The sequence below is a fragment of the Siphateles boraxobius genome, unplaced genomic scaffold (genome assembly GCF_051911475.1).
Source record: "Siphateles boraxobius isolate OS27281-9 unplaced genomic scaffold, OSU_SipBor_1 5, whole genome shotgun sequence".
Taxonomy (NCBI): Eukaryota; Metazoa; Chordata; class Actinopteri; order Cypriniformes; family Leuciscidae; genus Siphateles; species Siphateles boraxobius.
Window position 1 is genome coordinate 8,085,519 of NW_027509141.1, and position 24,305 is coordinate 8,109,823.

The following is a 24,305-nucleotide window of genomic DNA, read 5'->3' on the forward strand; positions in this document are numbered from 1 at the left end:
TCTCCCTTGAAAAGGGAACCAGGTGGAGAGCCTGCAAGCGCTGCCCCGAATGAGGAACCCAGCCCTGGCTGTTCTCTGTCCTTTCTGCTCCTTGCGGTTATAACTTGACAGAATGCAAAGCCTCCGGACCCCAGATCAGCTCTTGTCTGTTACGGAGACCAACAGAAAGGGAAGGCTGTTTCCAAGCAGAGGTTGGCCCACTGCATAGTGGTTGCCATCATCTTGGTGTGTTATCCCAAGGTGCCCGTGCCCCCCTGGGTAGTGAGCTCCTCCAAAGAGAGAGTAAAGTTCCTTCCTAGGCATTGACACAATGTGCCTCGCTGACAGATACTTTAGAACTGCGGGCTGGCTGACACCTATCAACGTTCGCTAGAAAAATAGCGTGTCAGCTGTGTCAGTGTCAGCTTGCTGTGCCATTCCCCTCCTATGGACTGGATACGTGCGCAATTCTTGCTGCAGTAGAGTTCCTCTTTAGCCGAACACTGTCGAGTTCTTCCATACCCTTCCGCTACGGACGTGGCGGAGCATCCAGGCCAGGCCTTTCACTCGTAGGCATTGGTGGAACCTGTGTTAGGCTGGGTCCATATGTTGTGATCCCTACGGCGATCCCATATGTGTACTCTTCCATGGTACGACTCCCTGCGGCGAGCCCATGTCTTCCCTTCTTGTCACTGACCAGTTGAGTCACCCCAGTGACATCCCATATGTTGTACTGCCCGGTAATCCACCCAGTCCATATGTGTATCCTCCACATGTTACCTCCCTAGGGAGAGGGTGTGGGTTCTGCAGCGTATTCCTTTCCAACAAAAGAGAACGCTTTCCCAGTGGTCTTGTCGAACAGCAGTGACTTACCTGGCCTAAGCCCTGTCCCATCTCCGCCTCAAATAATGTGGGGGGATCAGAATGCATTTGTCTAGGCACTGGAAGGAGGCAGCACTAGTGGTGTTTTAATTGGGATCCCAATCAGTCAACACGTCAACTATGTCGAACGTGAGCGACTGAAAGGGAACGTCTCGATTACGTATGTAACCCTCATTCCCTGAATCGAGGGAACGGAGACGTAGTCCCGTCACCACTATTGCTGGACCATCGCTGACTCCGGGCTCCGCTCGGCTCCTCAGCGAAAAACAAATGGTGTGTGCATCCACTTCCGTGTTTATAACCGCGCTGCGGGGTGGAGCATGTGATGCAATTCTCGCATGCCACTGTGCATTAGCTCATTTTTACAATACTCGAAGATGACAAGTGTGATCCCAATCAGTCGACACGTCGACTACGTTCCTTCAGGGAACGAGGGTTAAATACGTAACCGAGACGTGCCAGCTCAATGTGGCCGTCATCTGATTGGCTTGAGTAAACGGTCAGTGGAGTAAACCTATTTGTGGATTTATCTGCACGTCGACGCTAGAAGTGTTTCAAAATCCACAGATGCGTGAGGGGAATTACAAATACACAAGAAGCTATTCACAAATGTGTGTAGCGATTTACAAATGCACAGAAAGTGGTTCACAAATAAATGCCAGGCAGAGTTGTGTTTGTAAAATAATAAAACATTTGTAAATATTTTTTATTTGCAAATCTCATTTTATTTATTTGTGAATTTTATATTTTGTTGTGAAACTCTTTACAGTTATTTGGGGATGTTAATCTATTTATTTGTGAATTTGATAATTTTGTTTGTGAATCTCTTTACATTTATTTATGTATATTAATCTATTTATTTGGAATAATGCAAAAATTGTTGATCCTCGGTTCGGGAGAATTCTGAATCCTCTGGGATGTCGGCAGGTCCAGGCGCAAGTGGTGAAACGATACTCGGTTACTAACGTAACCTCGGTTCTCTCTAGAGAGGGAACGAGTATTGCGTAAGTTTAGCTTACGCTACGGGAAAGATTCATCTTCTCGAGATACTGAAGCTAAAAAATTATCCTTAATTTTGTATTCCTTGTCAACGCAGTGCAGCAGCTAGCAGACCTAGAGCAGGCCATCTCGCGTGCTCATTGGCTGCCCTGCGGGCAACTGCTGCAGCCTACCAGTGAGCCCGGCGTGACGTCACGCCCAATGAAGGGCGCCCGCGCCTTCATAGCGTCACAGCCCGCCAGAATGGGCGTGGCTTAGCGTATAACACTAGGGGCTGTAGGCTGACTTCCCTGGTTTTCGTCGACTGAAGCGAAGTCGCTCGTGGCGCGAGCACGGCCGGTTACGCAATACTCGTTCCATCTCTAGAGAGAACCGAGGTTACGTTAGTAACCGAGTATCGTTCTCTTACGAGAGGTTCTCTCGTATTGCGTAAGTTTAACTTACGCTACGGGAACACTTTGTCAACGCCGTGCGCGCCAAGCATCCACATGAGACCCCGAGCTTTCAGGGGAACCCCATAAGTGGAAAAAATAAGGTGGCCAGCCACGCGGGCCATCACTTGTACATAAGCACACATAGGGAATACAGAGCAGCGCGCCGGTCTGTATAGGCACATGGCACATACCCTACTTAGTGCAGCTCAACCAGGAGAGCTGAGTCATGTGAGAGTGATCTGAGCAGGAGATCTGGGCAGAATACACCTCTCCTTCAGACTGACAACAGTTTAGCCTGCAAGGCAGGAACTTCTAGGTTATAAAACCTGACAAAGGTAGACGGGGAGCTCTAGCCCGCCGCTACACATATGTCATGGATAGAAATTCCACTGGACCATGCCCACGAAGAGGCCACGCCTCTCGTGGAATGAGCCCTGATGCCCAGAGGGCATTGCAGACCTTTTGACGCGTAAGCGGCCGCTATAGCGTCTACTATCCATCTGGACAGGCTCTGTTTCGAGGAGGCGAGACCCTTGGTGCGCCCACCAAATGAAACAAAAAGCTGTTCCGAACGCCTGAAGGAGGCGGAGCGCGTAATGTAAAACCTCAGCGCTCTGACAGGGCAGAGGAGATTCACATCACCTTCGCTGTCAGATGCTGGGAGAGCTGACAATGAAATAACTTGCGCTCTGAATGGAGTGCCCATCACTTTAGGGACATAGCCATGTCTAGGTCTGAGGATGACTTTAGAGTCATTCGGTCCGAACTCAAGACACGACGCGCTGACAGACAGCACATGCAGGTCCCCTACACGTTTTACTGACGACAGTGCAGTCAGAAAGACGGTTTTCAGTGATAGATATTTCAACCCCACGGTGTCTAGTGGTTCAAATGGAAAAGCTTTCAGGGCCTCGAGGACCAATGAAAGATCCAACATGGGGACCGACGGGGGGCGCGGCGGATTCATCCTTCTAGCTCCTCTAAGGAAGCGGATGGCCAACTCGTGTCTTCCCAATGACTGGCCGGCGTCGATTCTGCGAACGCTGCCACGGCCGCCACGTATACATTGAGCATGGATGGGGACCTTCCCTTATCCAACAGCTCTTGTAGGAATGTGAGCAGATGCGCCACCCCGCATGTCCGTGGGTCCAGACCTCTGTCGGTGCACCATCCAGAGAACACCGACCATTTAGACGCGTAGAGCCTTCTCTAGGAAGGGGCTCTAGACTGCGTGATCGTGTTCATCACTCCTTCTGGCAGGGCAACGAGCACCCGTTGATCAACCATGCATGCAGAGACCAGCGCTCTGGATTGGGATGCCAGATCGTGCCGCGAGCCTGAGAGAGGAGATCTGCCCTCACCGGATTCGGCCACGGAGCTGTATGTGACAGCCCTGCTAGTTCCGGGAACCAAATCTGATTCTCCCAACGCGGGGTTATGAGGAGCACCGAGTGGCGCGTTTCCCTGATTCTCTTGATCACCTGTGGCAACAGAGAGACCGGAGGGAAAGCATATAGCGGGAGGCTGGGCCAAACCGGGGCCAGCGCGTCCTCGTCCTTCGAACAGACCGTCGGGCATTGAGCGTTGTCTTTTGACGCAAATAGGTCGACTTCCGCTCTGCCGAATAGGCGCCACAGTTTCTGGACCGTTTGGGGTGCAGGGACCATTCCCCTGGGAGAACATTGTACCTGGACAGTTTGTCTGGGCCGTCGTTCAAATGGCCAGGCACATGCGCCGCCCTCAGCGAGCGCAGGTGCATCTGAGACCAAATAAGGAGGCGTTCCGTCAGATTGCAGAGATTTCTGGATCTGACACCGCCCTGACGGTTTACATAGGATACCACAGACATGTTGTCCGAGCGGACAAGAACATGCTGGTCCTGTATGAACGGGAGGAAGCACTTCAGCGCGTTCTCGACCGCTATCATTTCCAGACAGTTTATGTGAAAACCTTTCTCCTGGTCTGACCACTGACCACTTCGCCACTCGCGAACGGGGACGCGAGGGCGGGGTAGCTCTCTTGTAACGTAAAGAGAGCTAGCCGCGTGCTCGGTGGTCGAGCAGAACTGGAACAGTGTTTGTACGAGGGCGCGCGCACGAGTAGTGGGCACGGGACCTACATGTAACACAGATAATGCCCGTCCGGGTCATGCAGAGAGCTCGAGAGGGCTCTGCATGACGCGCGAACGGGGACACGAGGGCGGGGTAGCTCTCTTGTAACGTAAAGAGAGCTAGCCACGTGCTCGTACGTGTCCCTCGGCCTCACTCTCAGATGCGACGGCAGTGAGGCTCGTGAGCGGCAGCTGCGCGTCGGTGAGGAGAGGCGGGGGGTGTTGAAGGCTTCGAGTCGAGCCCGCAGGGTCGACAGCGGAAGCGCTTCACAGCCGGAAGTGAGAGGCGTCTTAAAAAAGACACTCGCTGCTCTTTTAGAATAGGTAATAGCAAGGTAAGGATACGTCGCCGGATAGCGTAGCTCGCACGGATGGCTGAAGGTGTCGAAGACGGCCGGCTTCCTCAGCGCTTTCCTAAGCTGGCTGTCCGCTGTTCGACGGCGGTGGCTTCTCTCAGATCCAGCGATGCGAAGAGCTCGCTGAAGAGACGAAAATCAGGGAAGTCAGCCTACAGCCCCTAGTGTTATACGCTAAGCCACGCCCATTCTGGCGGGCTGTGACTCTATGAAGGCGCGGGCGCCCTTCATTGGGCATGACGTCACGCTGGGCTCACTGGTAGGCTGCAGCAGTTGCCCGCAGGGCAGCCAATGAGCACGCGAGATGGCCTGCTCTAGGTCTGCTAGCTGCTGCACTGCGTTGACAAGGAATACAAAATTAAGGACAATTTTTTGGCTTCAGTATCTCGAGAAGATGAATCTTTCCCGTAGCGTAAGCTAAACTTACGCAATACGAGAGAACCTCTCGTAAGAGAACTAAAGTGGATTTAGCTGACTAGAAGGTAACTGCTGATAGTACAGGAACGAGCCTTGACAAACCAACAATAATCTGGCAAAGAAGCAGAAAGAACGGTAAATAGAAGTAGCAGGCAAAATCAGACTAAAGTTAAAACAGGTATGGTAACAATGGGCGCAGCGATGATGATCAGCTGGGGAAAAGTGGTAGGAAAAAGGGAGCGAGAGAGAGAGATAGAGAGAGATAGAGAGAGAGAGAGATAGAGAGAGAGAGTCAGAGAGAGAGAGAGAGAGTGAGAGAGAGAGAGAGAGAGAGAGAGAGAGAGAGAGAGAGAGAGAGAGGATCAAGCCTGGTTCATAACGATAATATGCTGAAAAAATTCTTATTATCATTATCAGTGTTCAATTATGAATCAACAATTGTTCTGCTTATTATTATTGTGTTTTTGCATTCTTTGATGAATAGAAAGTATTTTTTTAATACAAATCTTTTGTAACATTATAAATGTGTTTACTGTAACTTTTGTTAAATTTAATGTGACCTTGCTGAATAAAAATTATTAATTTATTTCTTTCTTTCAAAAAACAAAAACAAACTACAAGCTGGTAGTGTACATGCTAGTCAGAATTTGGTAATCAAAATGTGTGAATACACTCTTTTCCCACACAACACACTAAATCACAGAGAGTAATACTAAAGCATACTAGTTAATTATAACATACATGATACTACCCTAGCACCAAAGTCAAGTACAGAATCCTTAAATGCCCTCTAAACGTCCACGTTAATAAAAGAGACATTCCAAGTGTCCCAAGTGTCTGACAAAGAAAAAAGAACAAATTAAATGATGACAAAGAGAAAACTAAGGATCGTTCAGCAACCTGTGCTTTCCAGACAATTTTCCCATTGTAAAATGAAAGCATATCTCTGCCCTAAGACCTTCTTTATTATCGCACTGATGGTATGAAGCACTTTAACTAGCTTGCTAAGACGACCACTTGTTCAAAAAGGGCATTAATGGGTATGTGTTCCTCTAACCTGCCACCTCCAACCCATTACATTCCCATCTGCAAAATGATGACGTTAATGATTAAAACGAGGGGCGCAGAGGAGGGAACATCACCCCCTGATCCTCTCCACTCCTCCCAAAGCACAAATAACGACACACACCATCCATTTACCTAAACCAGCGAGTGGCTCTGCTGAGAGTCCATTAGCAGCAAATGATGTTGATAATATATTCCTGCACCACATACAAAATGAGCTTTATTATCTCAATGCAGCATTGCACAAATGAACCTTAGGTGATGCTGATATATCACAAGTGATACACATGCAAAATTTAACCCCCTTTCATTTAAAAAAGAGGCCATATCCTTGGCCTTTTATTCATTAAAGGCTTAACGCAGTACAGTGTAACTGCTAACTTGGTTATTTCATGATTGCATTGTGCGTGTTGAATAAAATCAGGGTTTAATTGTGCAATAAACTGTGTCTTTCAATGATGTGCACTTGTTTAGGTCTTTTTACTCTATATATTAGACGTAAAATAAACACCTAATTTTCAAAACGCATTTTAGCTTTTATTCTTTTTTTTCTTCCAGATAACCAAATTGCCACGCTAAACTAAGCAAATTAGCTGCAATTAATTACAGCTAATTATAGAAAGTTGTACAGAACACCACACTGAACAGAGTAATTTTTTTTTCTTTAAAACATATTTCACAAATGTATTGCTATAAGAGCAATTTCCAGACACTGTTCCATCTGGCTGAATCTGTTCTGGGTGGTTGAACCAGTTGCCGGGTCTAAGATCAACTAGGTTTGAACATCCATGTCAAACCCGGTCCCTCTTTCACACTTTCAGAGGCTGGATGATTGAGATGATGGGAAGGGGATTCAAAAGGGATCGATTTTGGAGGAAACTGGAGAGGAAAACGTTGTTTGATAAATATCTCATTCTGTGTGGGACTGTGGGTAAAGGCCTGCAAAACCTTGTAAAAAGGATCACAGAGCTGTCTCTTGTAGAGAATAGATAACTCTCTTTCATGTCTGAGGACTTGAGCTGAAATGCTTCCTGTATCATTCTTCTATCATTTGATTATCAATGGCATTATAAAGCAAATGAATTTTAACCTGAACCACAAGTAAAATAAAACTTTTAAATCTGCCTGAGAACACAATCGACTAATAGCATCATAACAAATAAGATTGGAAAATGGTCAATATAATTGTTGTGTATATGTAAATAACACTGATGTGCTGTTGGTTCCTTGCCACTGTTGCCTTGGCTTTTGGCTTGCTTAGTTGGGGACATTTAATATTCAATAATATTATTGATCTGCCTTACTTAAGGTGGATGTTGACGCAATTTTCTTTTGGAAACAAACTTTGTTATATTATTTTCATGTTATCACTGTGAAGCTGCTTTGATCTGTATTGTGAAAAGCGCTATATAAATAAAGGTGACTTGACTTGACTTGACTTGATGTAGAAGCACCTAACCCTGGTTCCCTTTCAGTCAATCACAACGAGTTACGTCTGGAACCGACTCGGGCAACGAGAGTGTATGTACAAAATTTTAGTTTTGAGATAATGATGTTTATGCATGGCTTGTGAAAAAAAAAAATCATAATAATAATTGTCACAGAAATAAGGTCATGAAACCCATACTGACTATTTCTTCACAAGACTTTTGAAAATTGTATCACGTAGCCTAGAATATTTGCTTCAAAACTATGTGAAAATCATCCTGCGTACTCATTCGAATAAAACAATATATTGATTTAAAATTTGTAAGACATGTTTAGTGTAAGAAAGCTCTATGCGAGGAGATGTGAATCATCATAAATATTGATGTATTTCACAACTGATAAAGACAAAGATCCTCACCTAATGGCCCTACCAGGTGCTATCAGGCCCTATCATTATGAGGAACATTGCACAAAGAATGAGGAGAGATTTAAAAAAGAATAGCTTTTTGATTGTTTGGATTTATTTACAACATAACATAATCAAAGATACACAACAAAGGACAAAAGAGCACATTATTGAACACACTGATCAAAAGACAGAGACTTGAACAGTCGCACACCTTTGTGCCATTGAAACATAGTACATACCTTTCATTTCCAAGGTGTTTGATTTTTTTGTTATTTTACCATGTTCATGTACAGAGACTCATGTGAATGTTTAAGAATGTTTAAGCAGGACTCATCAGTGGCATCTGGTCCCTGTAAAAAAAACAACAACAACTGTGAACATGCTGATATCAAGAGAAACTATATGGCTGCACAATTTTGGGAATACATTTTAGATTTTTCTGTTTAAAATTGCGATTTAAAATTTACAACAAAACACACACACACACACACACACACACACACACACACACACACACACACACACACACACACACACACACACACACACACACACACACACACATATAGGTGCTGGTCATATAATTAGAATATCATCAAAAAGTTGATTCATTTCAGGTGAAACTAATATATTATATAGACTCATTACATGCAAAGTGAGATACATCACGGTTGGTAAATCCTATGTCGTCGTCTTGTCTCGTGTTTCTGTTGTTGTATGTGTGTGCACTAATTCGAGGGGCGTGGCCGCTCATCAGTGCTCGTCAGCAATCACTCATTACCCCATCACCAGCTGCAGTCTATCAATCCATGTGTATATATTCTCATCAACTTCTCATCTCCCTTGTCAGATCGTTGTTTGTGGTTCCCGGTGTGTGTGTTCCAGTGTCGTTCAGTCTTGTGCCTTTCCTGTTCCTGTTCTTGTTCTGTGGATTATTGGATTTCTGTTCGTCGTTGGAGTCACTTCACCACCACCACTGTACGCTGCACTTGTCACGTCTGACCATCGGAGTCCCGGCGCCACTAACCTGTCGGTCAGGATTTTGGACTGCCTATCTGGATCATCATTTAATAAAGAGTTTAACTGCATTTGCTTTCGTCTGATCTATCATAACAATTTCAAAACTTTGTTATAATTTTGATGATTATGGCTTACAGCTTATGAAACCCACAAAATCAAAATCCCAGAAAATTAGAATATTACATGAAATCACATAGTAATTACACAGGAATGCCATGGTCATTGAACCAGGTTTTGGTTCTTTTGGCAACTGTGTGCAGGTGCAAATCCTGCTGGAAAATGAAGGAAGCATGAAGTGCTCTGAAAATGTCCTGGCAGACGGATGCGTTGACTCTGGATTTAATAAAGCACAGTGGACCAAAGTCCTCTTTTCTGATGAGAGCAAATTTTGCATCTCATTTGGAAACCAAGGTCCCAGAGTCTGGAGGAAGAATGGAGAGGCACACAATCCACGATGCTTGAAGTCTAGTGTGAAGTTTCCACAGTCTGTGTTGGTTTGGGGAGCCATGTCATCGGCTGGAGTTGGTCCACTGTGCTGTCCACTCGACGCAGCCGTCTACCAGGACATTTTCAGAGCACTTCCTGCTTCCTTCAGCAGACAAGCTTTATGGAGATGCTTCCTACATTTTCCAGCAGGATTTGCACCTGCCCACACTGCCAAAATAACCGAAACCTGGTTCAATGACCATGGTATTCCTGTGTAATTACTGTGTGATTTCATGTAATATTCTAATTTTCTGGGATTTTGATTTTGTGGGTTTCATAAGCTGTAAGCCATAATCATCAAAATTATAACAAATAAAGTCTTGAAATATCTCACTTTGCATGTAATGAGTCTATATAATATATTAGTTTCACCTGTTAAGTGGAATTCTTGAAATAAATCAACTATTTGATGATATTCTAATTATATGACCAGCACCTGTATATATATATGTCCTGGGTTTGTTGTGTCTTGTAGGCATATACTGTACTTGTAGGGCTGCATTAGCAGGCGGCCTATAAATTGTTAAAAATGTACAACTTCAGTACACTACACTAATATAAAATATATGGATTTTCACATAACTTCAAATGTTTCCATTCGTTATGACGTTATGAAATGAGATTGGAGTAAAAACATGAAGCCTATTTTTTGGCGTGTTTTGCTTTTCAAACGCACAGTGCGAGTGACTCAAACTCACAGCGCGTGCAGAGAACATTTACTGAAGCGATCGAGCCGCTACAAATTATTAAACATTATTGTTACCAAATTATACATATCTACATTTGAGCAGATATCCACAAACAGTGAACACTGGTCTAAACATTATACTATTCACCATATTAGAGTAAACACTCATACTAGCATACTTTTATATCATACTGTGTTTTTTATCAAACATAAAAACATCCTCGTATCAAAAAGTAGCCTATATAAATTTAGCATTGAAAGGTTGCCTGCCTGTCTAATAGTTAATATTTCAACATGTTTCCATCGATTTCATAAATTTCACAAAGTCTGGCACCAGTTCAACTAGTGCAATGTGAAGTTTATGCACCAATAACATGCTAGCTATTAAAAATGGGAATACATTTCTTACCCTAAAAATCTTATCTTCAAATAGCGTTCTTCTTCTTCTGATGTAAATCCAGTGTAAACTCACAGCGTGTCTTCCAAACTCGATGAAAAGCGGAAAAATGATGAGGTTTCGCATCTCTCTTCATGCTTTGTTTTGAGGTAATGATGGCATTTACAGGTGGACGATTTGCATCTGAATTGCTCGTGCGCGCATGGGTGTGGTCACATTAGAGATTTCTCGTTTGAGAAACTGTACCTCTCGTTGCTTTCATACGGATTACTTAAACAGAGAATATTTGTTGTCAATATGAATTACATCATTTAAAAACAGAGACTTCAAGCTTTGTAAAAACTTAACTCTGGCATGTGGGTGGCAAGTTTTCACTGAGTAACAGATCATTTTCTGTGCATTTCAGAATGAACTTCACACTGAGAGAGACGGCAGAACGTGCATCATGTTTAATTTTCTTTATTTTACGAAAAGCAGAACATTTTCTTCATTTTGTACAGAAATAAAAGTAGACATTTAACAGTTTTGAATGATGTATAACACTTTTGACAAATAAAGTTTTTTGTGATACATTTTTTTTGTATGACAAAAATCGACAGAGTTATTTGAGTCTCTTTTGCACTGATTACAAAAAAAGCGAGCTGGTCGCGCTGCGCGACCGCCAACCCCAGGGGGTTAAGACTAGGGCTGGACGATTTTGGCTAAAATCATAAACGCGATTAATCGAACAAGTTACCTCGATTACGATTATTGAAGTATTATTTAAAATAAATTATTTCTCATGTGCCACTGGCAAGGCTTATACTGTAAATATTCACAGTTATTTTTTTTAATGAAAGAATGCATAATCCTATCTTTGTGATTCTAAAATAAGGAAACGCACAGATAGCTTTTAATGCTTACTTATTAAATATTTCAAACAATTGAATCAAACAAAGCATACAATGCTTGAAATAAAAACGTCTTATAAAAAAGTAATTAAGTTTTAATGTAAAAAGAAAGTTTCCTAAAAATGTAGAAAATAGTTCTTTTTGTAAACAAAATAAATTATTTTAAATATTGCCATCTTAAAAGTAAAATATAACTTGTATAAAACTAAAAAAAAAACTAATTATTTTCATATTGTGTAGCATTTGTAAATGCTTGTGTTATCGAAACCTACTTTTTGGAGTGGAGGCACTTGTTGCTGGGCGTTTGTCAGTCTCTCTCTTTTTTCGCGTGTTTCTTTGGTACAAGCGGCTCCTGTTGCTGAGTTGACTCCGTGTTTGAGTTCCCTTTCACACAGAGATTCCGGAAAATACACGGATAAAGTGGTCCAGGATTTGACCCGGGTTCGTTTGACTTTGGTTCATTCACACTGCCAGTGATTTTCCGGAATCAACAGAGTGCGTTCACACAGACACGCACAACCCGCAAAGACACGTGACATGTCCCAGTGGCGTCTATAGTTTGCTTATGAGCTGCGATTTCTCTCGAGAAACCACGCTTGTGCATTTTTTTTTCTCTGATTCGATCATAAACTAGCGCATTACGAACCGTTTCACGCTGGCGAACGATCCCGGCTTAGCGCCATCATTACGACACGGCATTGATTATGGCTTTTGTTCACACAGCGCGCGTTCCGGGACTGAACACGGCAATGTTACTATGTCCCCAACCTGGCATCAATCCCGGTTCGTGTTTGCGTTCACAGAAGGTGTTTGTCCTGGCAATTTCCCGGGATCAACGCGCTGTGTGAAAGGGGCTCATGATGCTTCAATGTCGCAGACTGGACGGGGCGGAGTTACATGACCACACACGCGGTAATATGTTTTAAGGGGAAAGTACATTAACACACAGTGGGCGGAAATATTAATAGGATTAAAAAAACGAAATAACCAACATGGTAAAATTACGTCGGTTCTAGGCTCTGAATTTCGGTTTCGATTATTTTTCGATTAATCATCCAGCCCTAGTTAAGACCAATCCTGGACCTGCGCATCTTGAACCGAACCCTTCACAGGCTTCCATTCAAGATGGTGACAGCCAAACACATTTTTCGAATGTGTTCGTCCGTTGGAATGGTTTGCAGCGATCGACCTGAAGGACGTGTACTTTCATGTCTCCATTCTTTATCGACACAGACCGTTTCTTCGGTTTGCTTTGAGGAGCAGACATATCAGTACACAATACTCCGATTCGGGTTAGCCCTGTCTCCTCGCATCTTCATGAAGGTCGTCGAGGCAGCCCTTGTGCCACTCAGGCAACACAGGGTTTGCATTCTGAACTATCTCGATGACTGGCTGATTCTAGCACACTTTTGAGAGCAGGTTTGTGAACACAGGGACCTGGTGCTCCAGCACCTCGCCCGTCTGGGCCTTCGTGGTCAACTGGGAAAAGAGCAAACTCTCCCCCGTGCAGAGGATTTCTTTTCTCAGTATGGAAATTGACTCGGTCGCCATGTACGTGCAGCTTATGAGTGAGCGCGCGCAGTCACTGCATGTCCTGATCGGCAAAGAACAGGAAGCAAATGCAGTACTCGGAATTTAATAGTAGAAATATAGGCTCAGGATAAGACACGAGTGTGGACAGGTAACGCAGGGACTTCGATGGTCAGAGTGCGGTGCTCGTGAAGTGAAGTGCCAAGACGAGACGAAACAATCCAACACCAAGACGACAAATCCACAGGAACACGATGACGGGAAAACCAGGAAACAAGACTCAACACCGACACCCAGGACATCAAACAACGATCTGACAAAGGGAATGAGATAATGGTGAGTATTTAAGCAGTGAGGGAGATTGACTGCAGCTGGTGATGAATGATGATGATCAGCTGGAGCGGATCAAGGAATGACAGCACAATCATGCCCACTACACACGTGCTTTCATACCACAACATAAACACGAGACGAGGAGGAAACATTGGATCAGTATACCGTGACACTGCTGAAATGTCAATTTGAGGGCAAGAGTAAGGTCCCACTGAAGTTATTTCAGATTGTCAATTGCCTTGAGTTGCTGGCCGTAGGTTTAGCTCTGCACTGTTTTTGGACGTTGCTGGAGGGCAAGCATGTACTGGTCCGTTGGTGGTGGCTATAGAAGCGTACATTATCCATAGGGTGGTCTGTGCTCTTGCCGTATGTCGCAACTCTCCTCTTATGGAGTCAGAAGCATCTGAGGTAATAACAAATAATATGGAAGATGGTAATTGTTGTGTATAACAATACAACATCCATAAACTCTAAAGAGGTACAAACTATGATTCACGCACATCCTAATTTTGCCGAGTTAGACTAGTTGCTGGGTCAGCCTATTTTTCTGATCCTTCACGCCATTCACATCCCGGGAGAGCTGAATCATGCAGCCAACGAGCTTTCTTGACTTCGGCCATATCCCAGGGAATGGAGCCTCCATCCCTAGACGGTTCAGCTGATTTGGGAACAGTTCGGCGATGCACAGGTAGAACTGTTTGCATCCCCAGACACTTCCCACTGCCGCTGGTTTACTCCCTTACGAGGGGACCCTCAGATCCTGTGCAAGATCAGGGAGGACAGGGAGCAGGTCCTTTTGGTTGCGCCTCATTGGCCCACCTGGACTTGGTGGTCCTTGCTACAGTCCCTCCCTGGAAGGACCTCCTTTCTCAGAGATGTGGCACCCCTTGGCTTCCGCATCCCGATTTCTGGAACCTGCACGTGTGGACATGGAAGGTTTGAGTACCCTACCACCTTAGGTGGTGGCTACCATCACTTCAACTAGAGCCTTGTCCACGAGACACACCTATGCTCTGAAGTGGAACCTCTTTGTTACTTTGTGTTCTTCTCGCCGAGAAGATCCCAGAAAATTCCCGATCAGGTCTGTGCTCTCCTTTCTCCAAGAAGGGTTGGAACGAAGGCTGTCTCCTTCCACCCTGAAGGTTTATGTGGCCGCGATCTCTGCACACCACAACCTTGTGGAGTCTAAGACGGTAGGACAGCGCGGCCATCAGGTTCCTTAGAGGGGCAAGGAGGCTCTTGGGACCTTGCAGTTGTTTTATCTGTGCTGCAGAGAGCTCCCTTCGAGCCATTGCACTAAGTCATGCTAAGGTACCTCTCCATGAAGACGATGCTCCTGGTTGCTTTGGTCTCCATCAAGAGGGTAAGAGACCTGCAGACATTTTCGGTTGACGAAGTGTGCCTGAAATTCGGGCCGGCTAACTGTCACGTCATCTTGAGACCCAGGCCTGGATATGTGACCAAGGTTTCCACCACTCCTTTCATGGACCAGGTGGTGAACCTGCAAGCTCTGTTTTGGCTTACCATGTGCAGGGCCTGCCATGCCCCCTAGGGGTGAAGGCACTCTCCACCAGGAGTGTGGCTTCCTCCTGGGCTCTAGCGCATGGCGCCTCGCTAACACACATCTGTAGAGCTGCAGGCTGGGTGACACCTAACACTTTTTCGCGAGATTCTACAATCTCTGTGTAGAGCCAGTGTCCTCTCGTGTACTCGCTTCCAGTAGTCAGTAAGTAGGACCTGCTCTGTGTCATCGCTTGCTGCACAATTCCACTCCATGGACTGCATACGTGCGTTATTTTACTCAGATGAGTTCTCCACAGACCCTGAGTTCCTCCTGCACTGTTGATGCCATAACCAGAGTCAATGCCCGGTTGGTCAGCCCTCGTGATCGGTTAGGTGCCTCCATGTGCAAGGTTCCCCGGTTGAGCAACCTCCACATGTGTATTTCCACGTTAAGTCTCCTCCGAGCACGTGTCTTTTCCTCTGCAAGACCCCTGTTGCCATCTCAAGGTTGAAACATTCCACCCTGCGGGCTGGATACCTCTGAGTTCTCCATATACATCCCGTACTTGGGTCATATGTGGAATTTAAGTCCTCCCTGCGGGTTGGCGCTGTTATATTCCATCTGGGATATGCTACCTATTGTACTGTGGTATTCTTGCGTTAGCCTGGCCCTTCACTCGTGCTAACCTCACGACAAGAAGCTGGGCTTGTGCAGGACACTGGAAGACAGCCCCAGTGGCAAGATTAGAATGGGACGCCCATTTCGTCAGTCACTGACGTAACTCGTAGTGACTTACTGAAATTGAATCTCAGTTGTGTATGTAACCCTCGTTCCCTGAAGGAGGGAACAGAGAAGTTACGTCCTCATACCACTTTCGCTGTACCGCTGAAACGGCCGGGGCGCACAGTCTCGGCTCCTCAGCAGGTAACATAATGCGATTGCACTGGCGGCTCCTCTTATACCCACACGGTGGGGCGGAGTTCTCGATGCAAATCCAGCAGACCTGTCATTTTCATACCATTGGCTCCTTTTCTAATACTCAAAGGTGATAGGGCTCTCTAGCGAAAACCCATTTCGCCAATCACTGATGTTACGTCTCCGTTCCCTCCTTTAGGGAACAAGGGTTACATACGTAACCGAGACGTTGTGAGCCTTAAAATCACATAAACTGTAAACTTGTCCCTCAAATCTGATGGTTAATTGAAATGTTGTTCCAGGATCAACAAACATGTTGATATTCAGGAGTGAAATCAGGCTCTGCATGATTCACAATGTCATAACATTCTGACATAATCAGTTGCACGACACATGGACTTTTAGATCTACTAACTCAATTAAAAAGACAAATGAGGTTAGTTAGCTTAATCTTAGTCTCACACCTTTATAGTTTGCCACAACTTTGTTTCCTGTACATTTAGAGACATTTCGGGATGTTTCGGAGGCACAGGTTTTAGCTGGCCATATTGGTGTGTGGTTTGATTTTGAAGGGATTGGGCACTTGCCAATAGGTCAGTCCGGGAGACCAGCTGGCCAACCAACTAAATATCAAATTGACCAGGCTGAGAGACCAACTTAAAACAGTTGTGGCCAGCTTAACCTGCCTTTTTAGAAGGAAATTGAGCCTTTTACTGAAATAACGACAACAAACTACATGGGTAATGTGTGCCTGTCCTATTGGAGTTAAGCTAGGTGAATTTTTATTTCTGTTTTGCAAGTTGTGATATATTCCTTCTCTGTTCAAACGGTTATACTTGTTTCTTAAAGGAATCCCTTGTGGATAATGATATTGTTTAAAATTCATGGGCCTTTATACAACTTGATTACTCTGAAAGGGCTATGGGCTGGTACACATTACCCTGTCAGAATTGTATTTCCTTTTTCCAGATGAGAAAGGGGCCAGTCAAGACCATTTTATTTCCACATTGATAAAATGATCAAACTCATAATACTTCCCAGGACTGGGACCGTGGGTAAGGTAACTAACTCCACACTCTGACAATAAAGGCTTATTTGTCACAAACGCAACATCTCTGTTCATTTTATTTGATTATTCTAGATTTTCTATTAAGGCTACTATAGCTTGCAGTGTCATTTTTCAATATGTGCGTGAAGAGATTTCATTAAAATAAGTTTCTGCAATTCAGGCATCAAGGCCTAAATCTGCAACTACACACATGAATGTGTTAAATAACTTAACAAAAAGATCATCAATGCATCAGCAACTACACAGTCACTGTCTTTAAATAAAGCAACATGCAGCATAACATCAGTGTTTCTCTCTTCAGCACAATGGTGACCCACAAAACTCAACAGAAACCCTTTAAATCCCAACAGATCATTAAACACTAACAGATCTTCACTATATCACTACAAGATGATTGAGTTAAATTGATGTTTTGTTAACTCCTTTAAATTAATTTTATTTTTTAGAAACATTTTGTCTTTAGTCGATTCAAATGAAATAAGATCACAGTATAAATATGAAATGGATACTGTAAATATTACAGTAAAGAACTGTAAATTCACAGCTGCTCTTGTTTTGCTGCTTTTACAGGTGTGCTGTATTTTAACAGTTTCATTGTAGTTGATGATTTATGGTAATCTTGTAAATTTACAAATTACAATGCCAGGCTTGCTGGCAACCAAAATTACCAGTAAGTTGCTGTAAATTTTCCAGTAATATTTTTTTATTTTTTTACAGTGGACCTTTGTGTAAAATCTTATTTCAGCCTGTTTACAGTAATAAACTTATAATGGCTGATAATTGATGGACTTAATTTTTGTTACATACCAAAAATATCACAACAGTATATTCATTATTTTATGCAGAAATTTGTGACAGCTAAGTGAACACTTTAACCAAAATTGCTTTCAGGCATGTTTTCAAAAAAAATTACACACGATTCAGAAAATGAACTAACATTTTAATTTGAATAAAGGGTCACAAAAGATAGATAAGAACAAATATCAACTGCATGTCTTCCACCTCTGGCTGTAAAAAAAACAAACAAAAAAAAAGGTGATGAAATATATTTACCTTAAGAGAGATTTGTTACAGAGAAAATTACATATAAGAGACATTTTATTGGATTTTGACAAAAGCAAATGTTGATATATGTTATTCCATTGGCCGCAATAGAGGTTTTTAGAGTCAAAATGTGTCATCACTCACTATACATTTTAATTTAATCCTGACTTTAATGGATAACATGCTATTTTGATGAGACAATAAAGTGTCCTAAATTGAAGTGAACACATGCCAAGGAAAATATGAGTATATGGAAGTATGCCACATCAGACCACCGTATACATCTCATATGCAACTTCATCTGGTGAATAAATATTTTTAAAAATCCATCTGGTGAATATAAAAAGAATAAAAAGAGGTCTGCCCCTTGTGTATCGAGGGCTTGTTCACTGTCAAATTCTGACGTTATGCACTAATTATTTTATTTTATTCTATTATTATTGGGATATTTGATGGCAGAACAAACTGCAACCTAGAACCAGACATTGTCTTTTTTCCCCCTCCCACCTTAGGTAATAGTATTTACTATATCCAATATTGGTTGATCTTTTCATAACACATCATTACCTAAAAAAGCTAGTTGAAGAGGCTGTTCAGTTCTGTCGCCTCTCTAGCCATCTCCTCTTCTGATCTCCATTTGGAAGGAACATCCTCACTTTCCCGGTCATGTTTTTGGAGCTGAAAATATAAAACCAATCATTAGCACTTCCTATGAGAACCCCAAATACCAATGCCCCACAGGTATTAAAGTACTTGTCAGGCAGTGCCGTATTCATATTCCTCAAACATTTAGGTTAGTGTTTCTGACCTCAAGTATTTAACATTCTGCAATGCAGCCCTAACTGTTTAACATATTATAATCTCAATTGAAAGTGTGTTTTGTAGATAATTTTAGCCTTGTTTTTTTTTTCTTTAAATGAAATAAGATTAAAATATGAAAATCTCCCTTTGACTTAAATTGATGCAAGTGATCATCAGTCATATGTCATCATACTATTTGCATACTGAAATACTATACTTGTTATTCTCTCTTTAGTTTATATACATTTATTAACTCTTTCCCTGCCAGTGTTTTTGAAAAAAGTTGCCAGCCACCACCAGCATTTTTGATCATTTTCACAAAAGTTTCATGGACCCCAGAATATTTTGGTAACATTTTACAATAAGGTTCATTAGTTAACATTAGTTCATATATTAACTAACATGAACTAACATTGAGCAATATATATATTTGTTACAGTATTTATTAATCTTTGTAAATGTTAGTTAAAAATACAGCTGTTCATTCCCAGCAAACACAGAACGTTCCCCTAACGTTCCCGAATGGTCCCATGAGGTTATTTTTTTGGGAACCAAACAAGAACGTTATAGGAACGTTCCATGTAGGTTATTTTTAGGTTCCATTTTTATAACGTAAGGAAAACGTTCCGGGAACGTTCCTCTAACGTTAAGGGAAAGTTCTAGGAACGTTCTGGGTACCAAAAACTAACGTTCCCAGAACGTTCCCAGAACCTAAATTTGTTTGCTGGGTTGTTTGTTCATGTTATTTCACAGTACATTAACTGATGCTAACAAATACAACCTTTGATTTGAATAATGTATTAGTAAATGCTGAAATTAATATTAACTAAGATTAATAAATGCTGAAGAAATAATGTCCATTCTTAGTTCATTTTGACTAAGGTAGTTAACTAATGAACCTTATTGTAAAATGTTACAAATATTTTGTCGTATGAATATCTGAACATGCAATATATCAAAAGAAAGAACAGACCCTCTGCTTTAAAAAAAGAATGTTTTATTATAGCTTCATGCATTATTTTTGTATTATCAAAACTTGAATGTGGGTAAGTTTCATAAAAATAAAAAGAAATCAATATTTTGAGCAAAAAGCTGAGAAAATCCCATTTTTGTCAAAGACTACATCCAGGTCAGATTCAGAACGACGATCAAAACACAGATGGAGTAGATCGAGTCCATCAACACCCCAAAGCTTCACAGTCCTGTAGCTCATCCTGGGACAACGTTTCATTCTGTAACATTAGGGAGTTTTGATTTGTTGCTGTTTAATGTTGATAATCACGTTATTTTACATAATGCTATCGCTTGTTTCTGCTTCTTCACATACAGTTGTGGTCAGAATTAAGGGCACCCCTGGTAAATATGATCAAAAATGTCTGTAAAAAATAAATCTGCATTGTTTATCCTTTTGATCTTTCATTAAAAAAAATTGCAAAAATCTAACCTTAGTTTAAATATGAGGAAACACAAAGGCCAAATTCCCTTAATCATCCATCACAATGAGTAAAACCAAAGAATATAGTTCTGATGTGCATCAAAAGATTGATGTGCATCACAAAATAGAAAGTGGCTGTAAGAAAATAACTAAAACAATGAAAATTCCCATTTTGACATCAGGGCAATAATTAAGAAGTTCCAATCAACCAAAGATGTTGCGAATCTGCCAGGAAGAGGACATTTGTCTATATTGTCTTAATGCACAGTGAGGAGGAAAGTTTGAGTGGCCAAAGACTCTCCAAGGATCACAGATGGAGAACTGCAGAGATTACTTGAGTCTCGGGGGTCAGAAAGCCTAAAGAAATATATCAAATAACCCCTACACCCCCACATGTTGTTTGGGAGGGTTTCAAGAAAAATCCTCCTCCGAAAATAAACTTCAGCATATTCAGTTGTCAGACACGACTGGAACTTCAAAAGGGACTGGATTCTATGGTCAGATGAAACTAAAAAAGAGCTTTTTGGCAGCAAACCCACCAGATGTGTTTGGTGCAAACAGGGATAAAAAGTACCCCATGCCTATGGTTAAATATACTGCTGGATATTTAATGTTGTGGGCATTTTTTTTTTTTTTTTTTTTTTTGCTGGAGGTCCTGGACATCTTGTTCAGATACATTGTATTATGGATTCTACCAAATACCAACAGATAAAAAATCTAAACTGAACTGCTTTTGCTAGAAATCTTATAATGGGGCGTGGTTGGCTCTTCCATAAGGACAACTGTCCAAAACAAACATCAAAAGCAACAAAAAAATGGGAAACTGAGCACAAAATTAAGCTTCTGCCATGACCGTCACAGTCCCCTAAACTGAACCATATAGAAAATGAGTGGGTTGAACTGAAGAGAAGAAAGGACCAACAGGAACCTGTGAATCTGAAGGATCTGGAGAGATTCTGTATGTAGGAATGATCTCTGATCTCTTGTCAGGTGTTCTCCAAACTCATCAGGCATTATAGAAGAAAACTCAGAGCTGTTATATTGGCAAAAGGAGATTGCAAAAAGTATTTAATAACAGGGCCAGCGTGTTTTGGAGAAAATAATTTATTTCATAATGTGATTCCCCCCCCACTTTCAATTCTTTTACTTCAATGAAAGGTTAGATTTTTGACATGTTGAATGAAAGATCAAAAGGATTAACAATGCAGATTTATTTTAGGGATGGGATGATTATCGGTTTCACTATAAACCTCAATAAAATGTACTGACGGTTAGTAATATCGTTTACAATTCAATTATCATTAAAACCGTGTTTGATTATCGCGATTTTAATAACTCACTATAAATCCTGTCCAGCCAGCAACAGTCTGACGCAGGTTCGCAATGTTGGGGTTTTTCTTTTCATTCGAGAAGGAATGGCGGAAAGCGGTGACCGTGCTCGGGAGATTTTTCAGCCTTTTAAGAGGACCAAATCTGAGGTGTGGTATATTTTGGCATTTACAAAAATCCTGAGGGAAACTTAATCGAGGGTGGTCACTCTGTCTGCAGAACATGCTCAAAAAAAGTCGCTGTGATAGGGGTAAACACTTCAAATCTGCCGAGTCGTCCTGTGTGACCATCATCCACTGTTGTAGCGAAAGCAAGGCAAGTTAACTTTCATCTCAATACTAAAACTACGTCTGGGAAATAATTGGGCACAAAATGTTGTTTTGAGTTGAAATATTTTATCTCACTCACTTGAAATAAACTTGAAGCCTCCGCGAAGAAAAGTTTGCAGCAATAAGTGGCTGAGCCAAAGACGAACAAACAAGTTCAAACAAGACTATTAAGAGTGACATTTAAGAGATATTTATGTATATTCATTGTACACTTATTACACCGATTTTTTTTACCACATAATTACGGGGACATTGAATAGAGATTAATGTCTCTATTCTTAGCTGTTCAATCCATTTTGTACAGCGTATAAAACTCATCCAGACAAGATGATCACAACAATATTATCAAATTCTGTAAACAATAAATCAACTCTGATTTCATTTTCAATACAATCAAAAACGGAGAAGCAAGATGACAAGTTGTATTTGAATGAAATGAGAGCGCGCGTCCGTTGTGACATGGATTAGTTATGATGCGCTGCTATTGACGAAGGTCATTATAAGGAAGGAAATGCCACAGAATAGAATCTTGTTTTAAAAAGTGCATAGAGCTGCTCGTTTTATTTGTTGTTTGTTGTTCTCAAATATAAAACTTGTTGAAATGGTTTCAGTGTGAGCATCAGTTCTTTTTTAACACTTTCATCTTGTTTTAACATATTTTGATAATCACGATAATTTCGGTCACTATAATCGTGATATGAAATTTTCATACCGTCCCATCCCTATTTTTTACAGCCATTTTTGATCATATTTACCAGGGGTGCCATTAATTTTGACCACAACTGTATCTTTTGATCTGGATATTCTGTACTCTTCCAGAAGAGCGCCCACTACCGTATAACAGTGAAAACATAGAAAGCCGGAAATTTCTGCCAATTGCCGGGAAGCGTTGTCTCATGAAGGAAATTGGAAAGAGTTAACAAAGAATCACTGTAAAATATAACTGCTGTTATTACTGTTACGAGATTGAACTCAGAGATAAGGGATTATTTATTTATTTTTTTATCTTTTTAACTCAAAATCTGCAAAACCAAAACGCAATTAAATACAACAGAGTGCGCCAACATAACAGCCAGAGAAAGTAGTGATTGGTGCTTTTAAAACACTGCTTTGTGAACCTTCGAAACCTTTGTGAATCTTTTGTTTCGAACCAATGATTTAGAGTGTGTACCAACGTGCCGTGATTTCTGTAGGCTTCGTGACGTCATAACTGTTTCGAAATTTCAATGGTTCGCTGCTAGGGGGGATTAACCAATGAACCAGTGTCTATATGGCTTTTACCTGATCTCTGGTCGATTTTATACATTTGTAGACATTTTTTTTTACCCATTTGTATAATAAAAATGAAGAATTGTAGTTAATAGTCTCTTATTGGCCTGACAAGACCTGACAAACAACATGGGAAACACAGGGGTTATATAGACAAGCTAACAAGATAACATGGTAACAAGACATACAGGTCTGTGGATGCAATCAAGGGGAACCAACAAAACAAAAGGACTACAAAGAGACTACAAAACTAGACACAGGAATCAGGAACCTAGAAATACAACATACAAGTCCAACAAACAGAGAACATAAAACAATTACAAAAAAGTCAAGCATTTTACTGAAAAATGTTGTTTTTCAAGAAGAAACGTATTTGTTTGCATTTTGTATAAAATGTATATGAACTTTATATAATAAAGCATCTATACCAAATGCTTACATACGCTACATTAATATATGTATATTTTTATTTATAAATAGTTTATTTTTTTATTTTTTATTTATACAAGTTAAATAAATGCTTGTAAAATTTTTGTTTTAGCAAGTCTAGTATGTATTTATTTTTTCCTCTCCGAAAAGTGACAATTGGTTTTGCTAACAATTTCTTAAATCCACAAAATGACACCAAGTATATCAAAATATTGATCTGAGTGACTAGAACAGTTTTAAAAGTTTGAATCGCCAAGCATGCTTGATTTTAAAATTGGTTTTACAGTAAAAGAGCTTAAACGACCACATCATACCATTTCAGTCCAAACCAAATACATTTTGAATCCACAGCTGCTGACCTAAACTCAAATCACTCTATTTAAGACTATACCCCTGGTTTCATACATAAAGCGTAAGCCTAGTCCTAGACAATGCATGTTTGAGCTGTTTTAGCTGAACGCATTTTGCACTGGCATATCTAAAAATATGTCAGTGCCATTGTTTTGTCTCAAGATGTACACCAGTAATGCTTTTTTTTCTAAGGCACATTTATAAAAAGTACTTAAATATCTTAATTGAACTAAGGACTAATCCTGGCTTAATCTAAGCCCTGTCTGTGAAACCAGGCCATAGTCTTAAATACAAAAGCTCTCAAGCCCACGATAATGAAGTGATGTGACGAGGTAACGGTCCTTTTAGCTTTGAGCTCTTCTTAAAAGCTTTGGAATGCCTTCTATCAGTTTTTTTTCCTTTTCTTT

At 41.5% G+C, this 24,305-nt stretch overlaps 1 protein-coding gene across 3 annotated transcripts in view; it reads right to left on the minus strand.

Moving 5' to 3' along the window:
* Positions 1–11,891: 11,891 nt before the first annotated feature.
* Positions 11,892–24,305, minus strand: part of fhit (fragile histidine triad diadenosine triphosphatase) — a 371,924-nt gene continuing 359,510 nt past the window's right edge. For 2 of the 3 annotated variants that reach the window (XM_077202671.1, XM_077202668.1), the window contains exons 6-7: positions 18,523–18,633; positions 17,831–17,919 (exon numbers count right to left, since the gene is read on the minus strand). In XM_077202671.1, coding sequence (XP_077058786.1) covers positions 18,532–18,633 — 102 coding nt within the window. In that variant the 3' untranslated portion in view covers positions 17,831–17,919; positions 18,523–18,531. Of the gene's footprint in view, positions 17,920–18,522; positions 18,634–24,305 lie in introns of all 3 variants that reach the window. The other variant, XM_077202667.1, reaches the window with a different exon arrangement.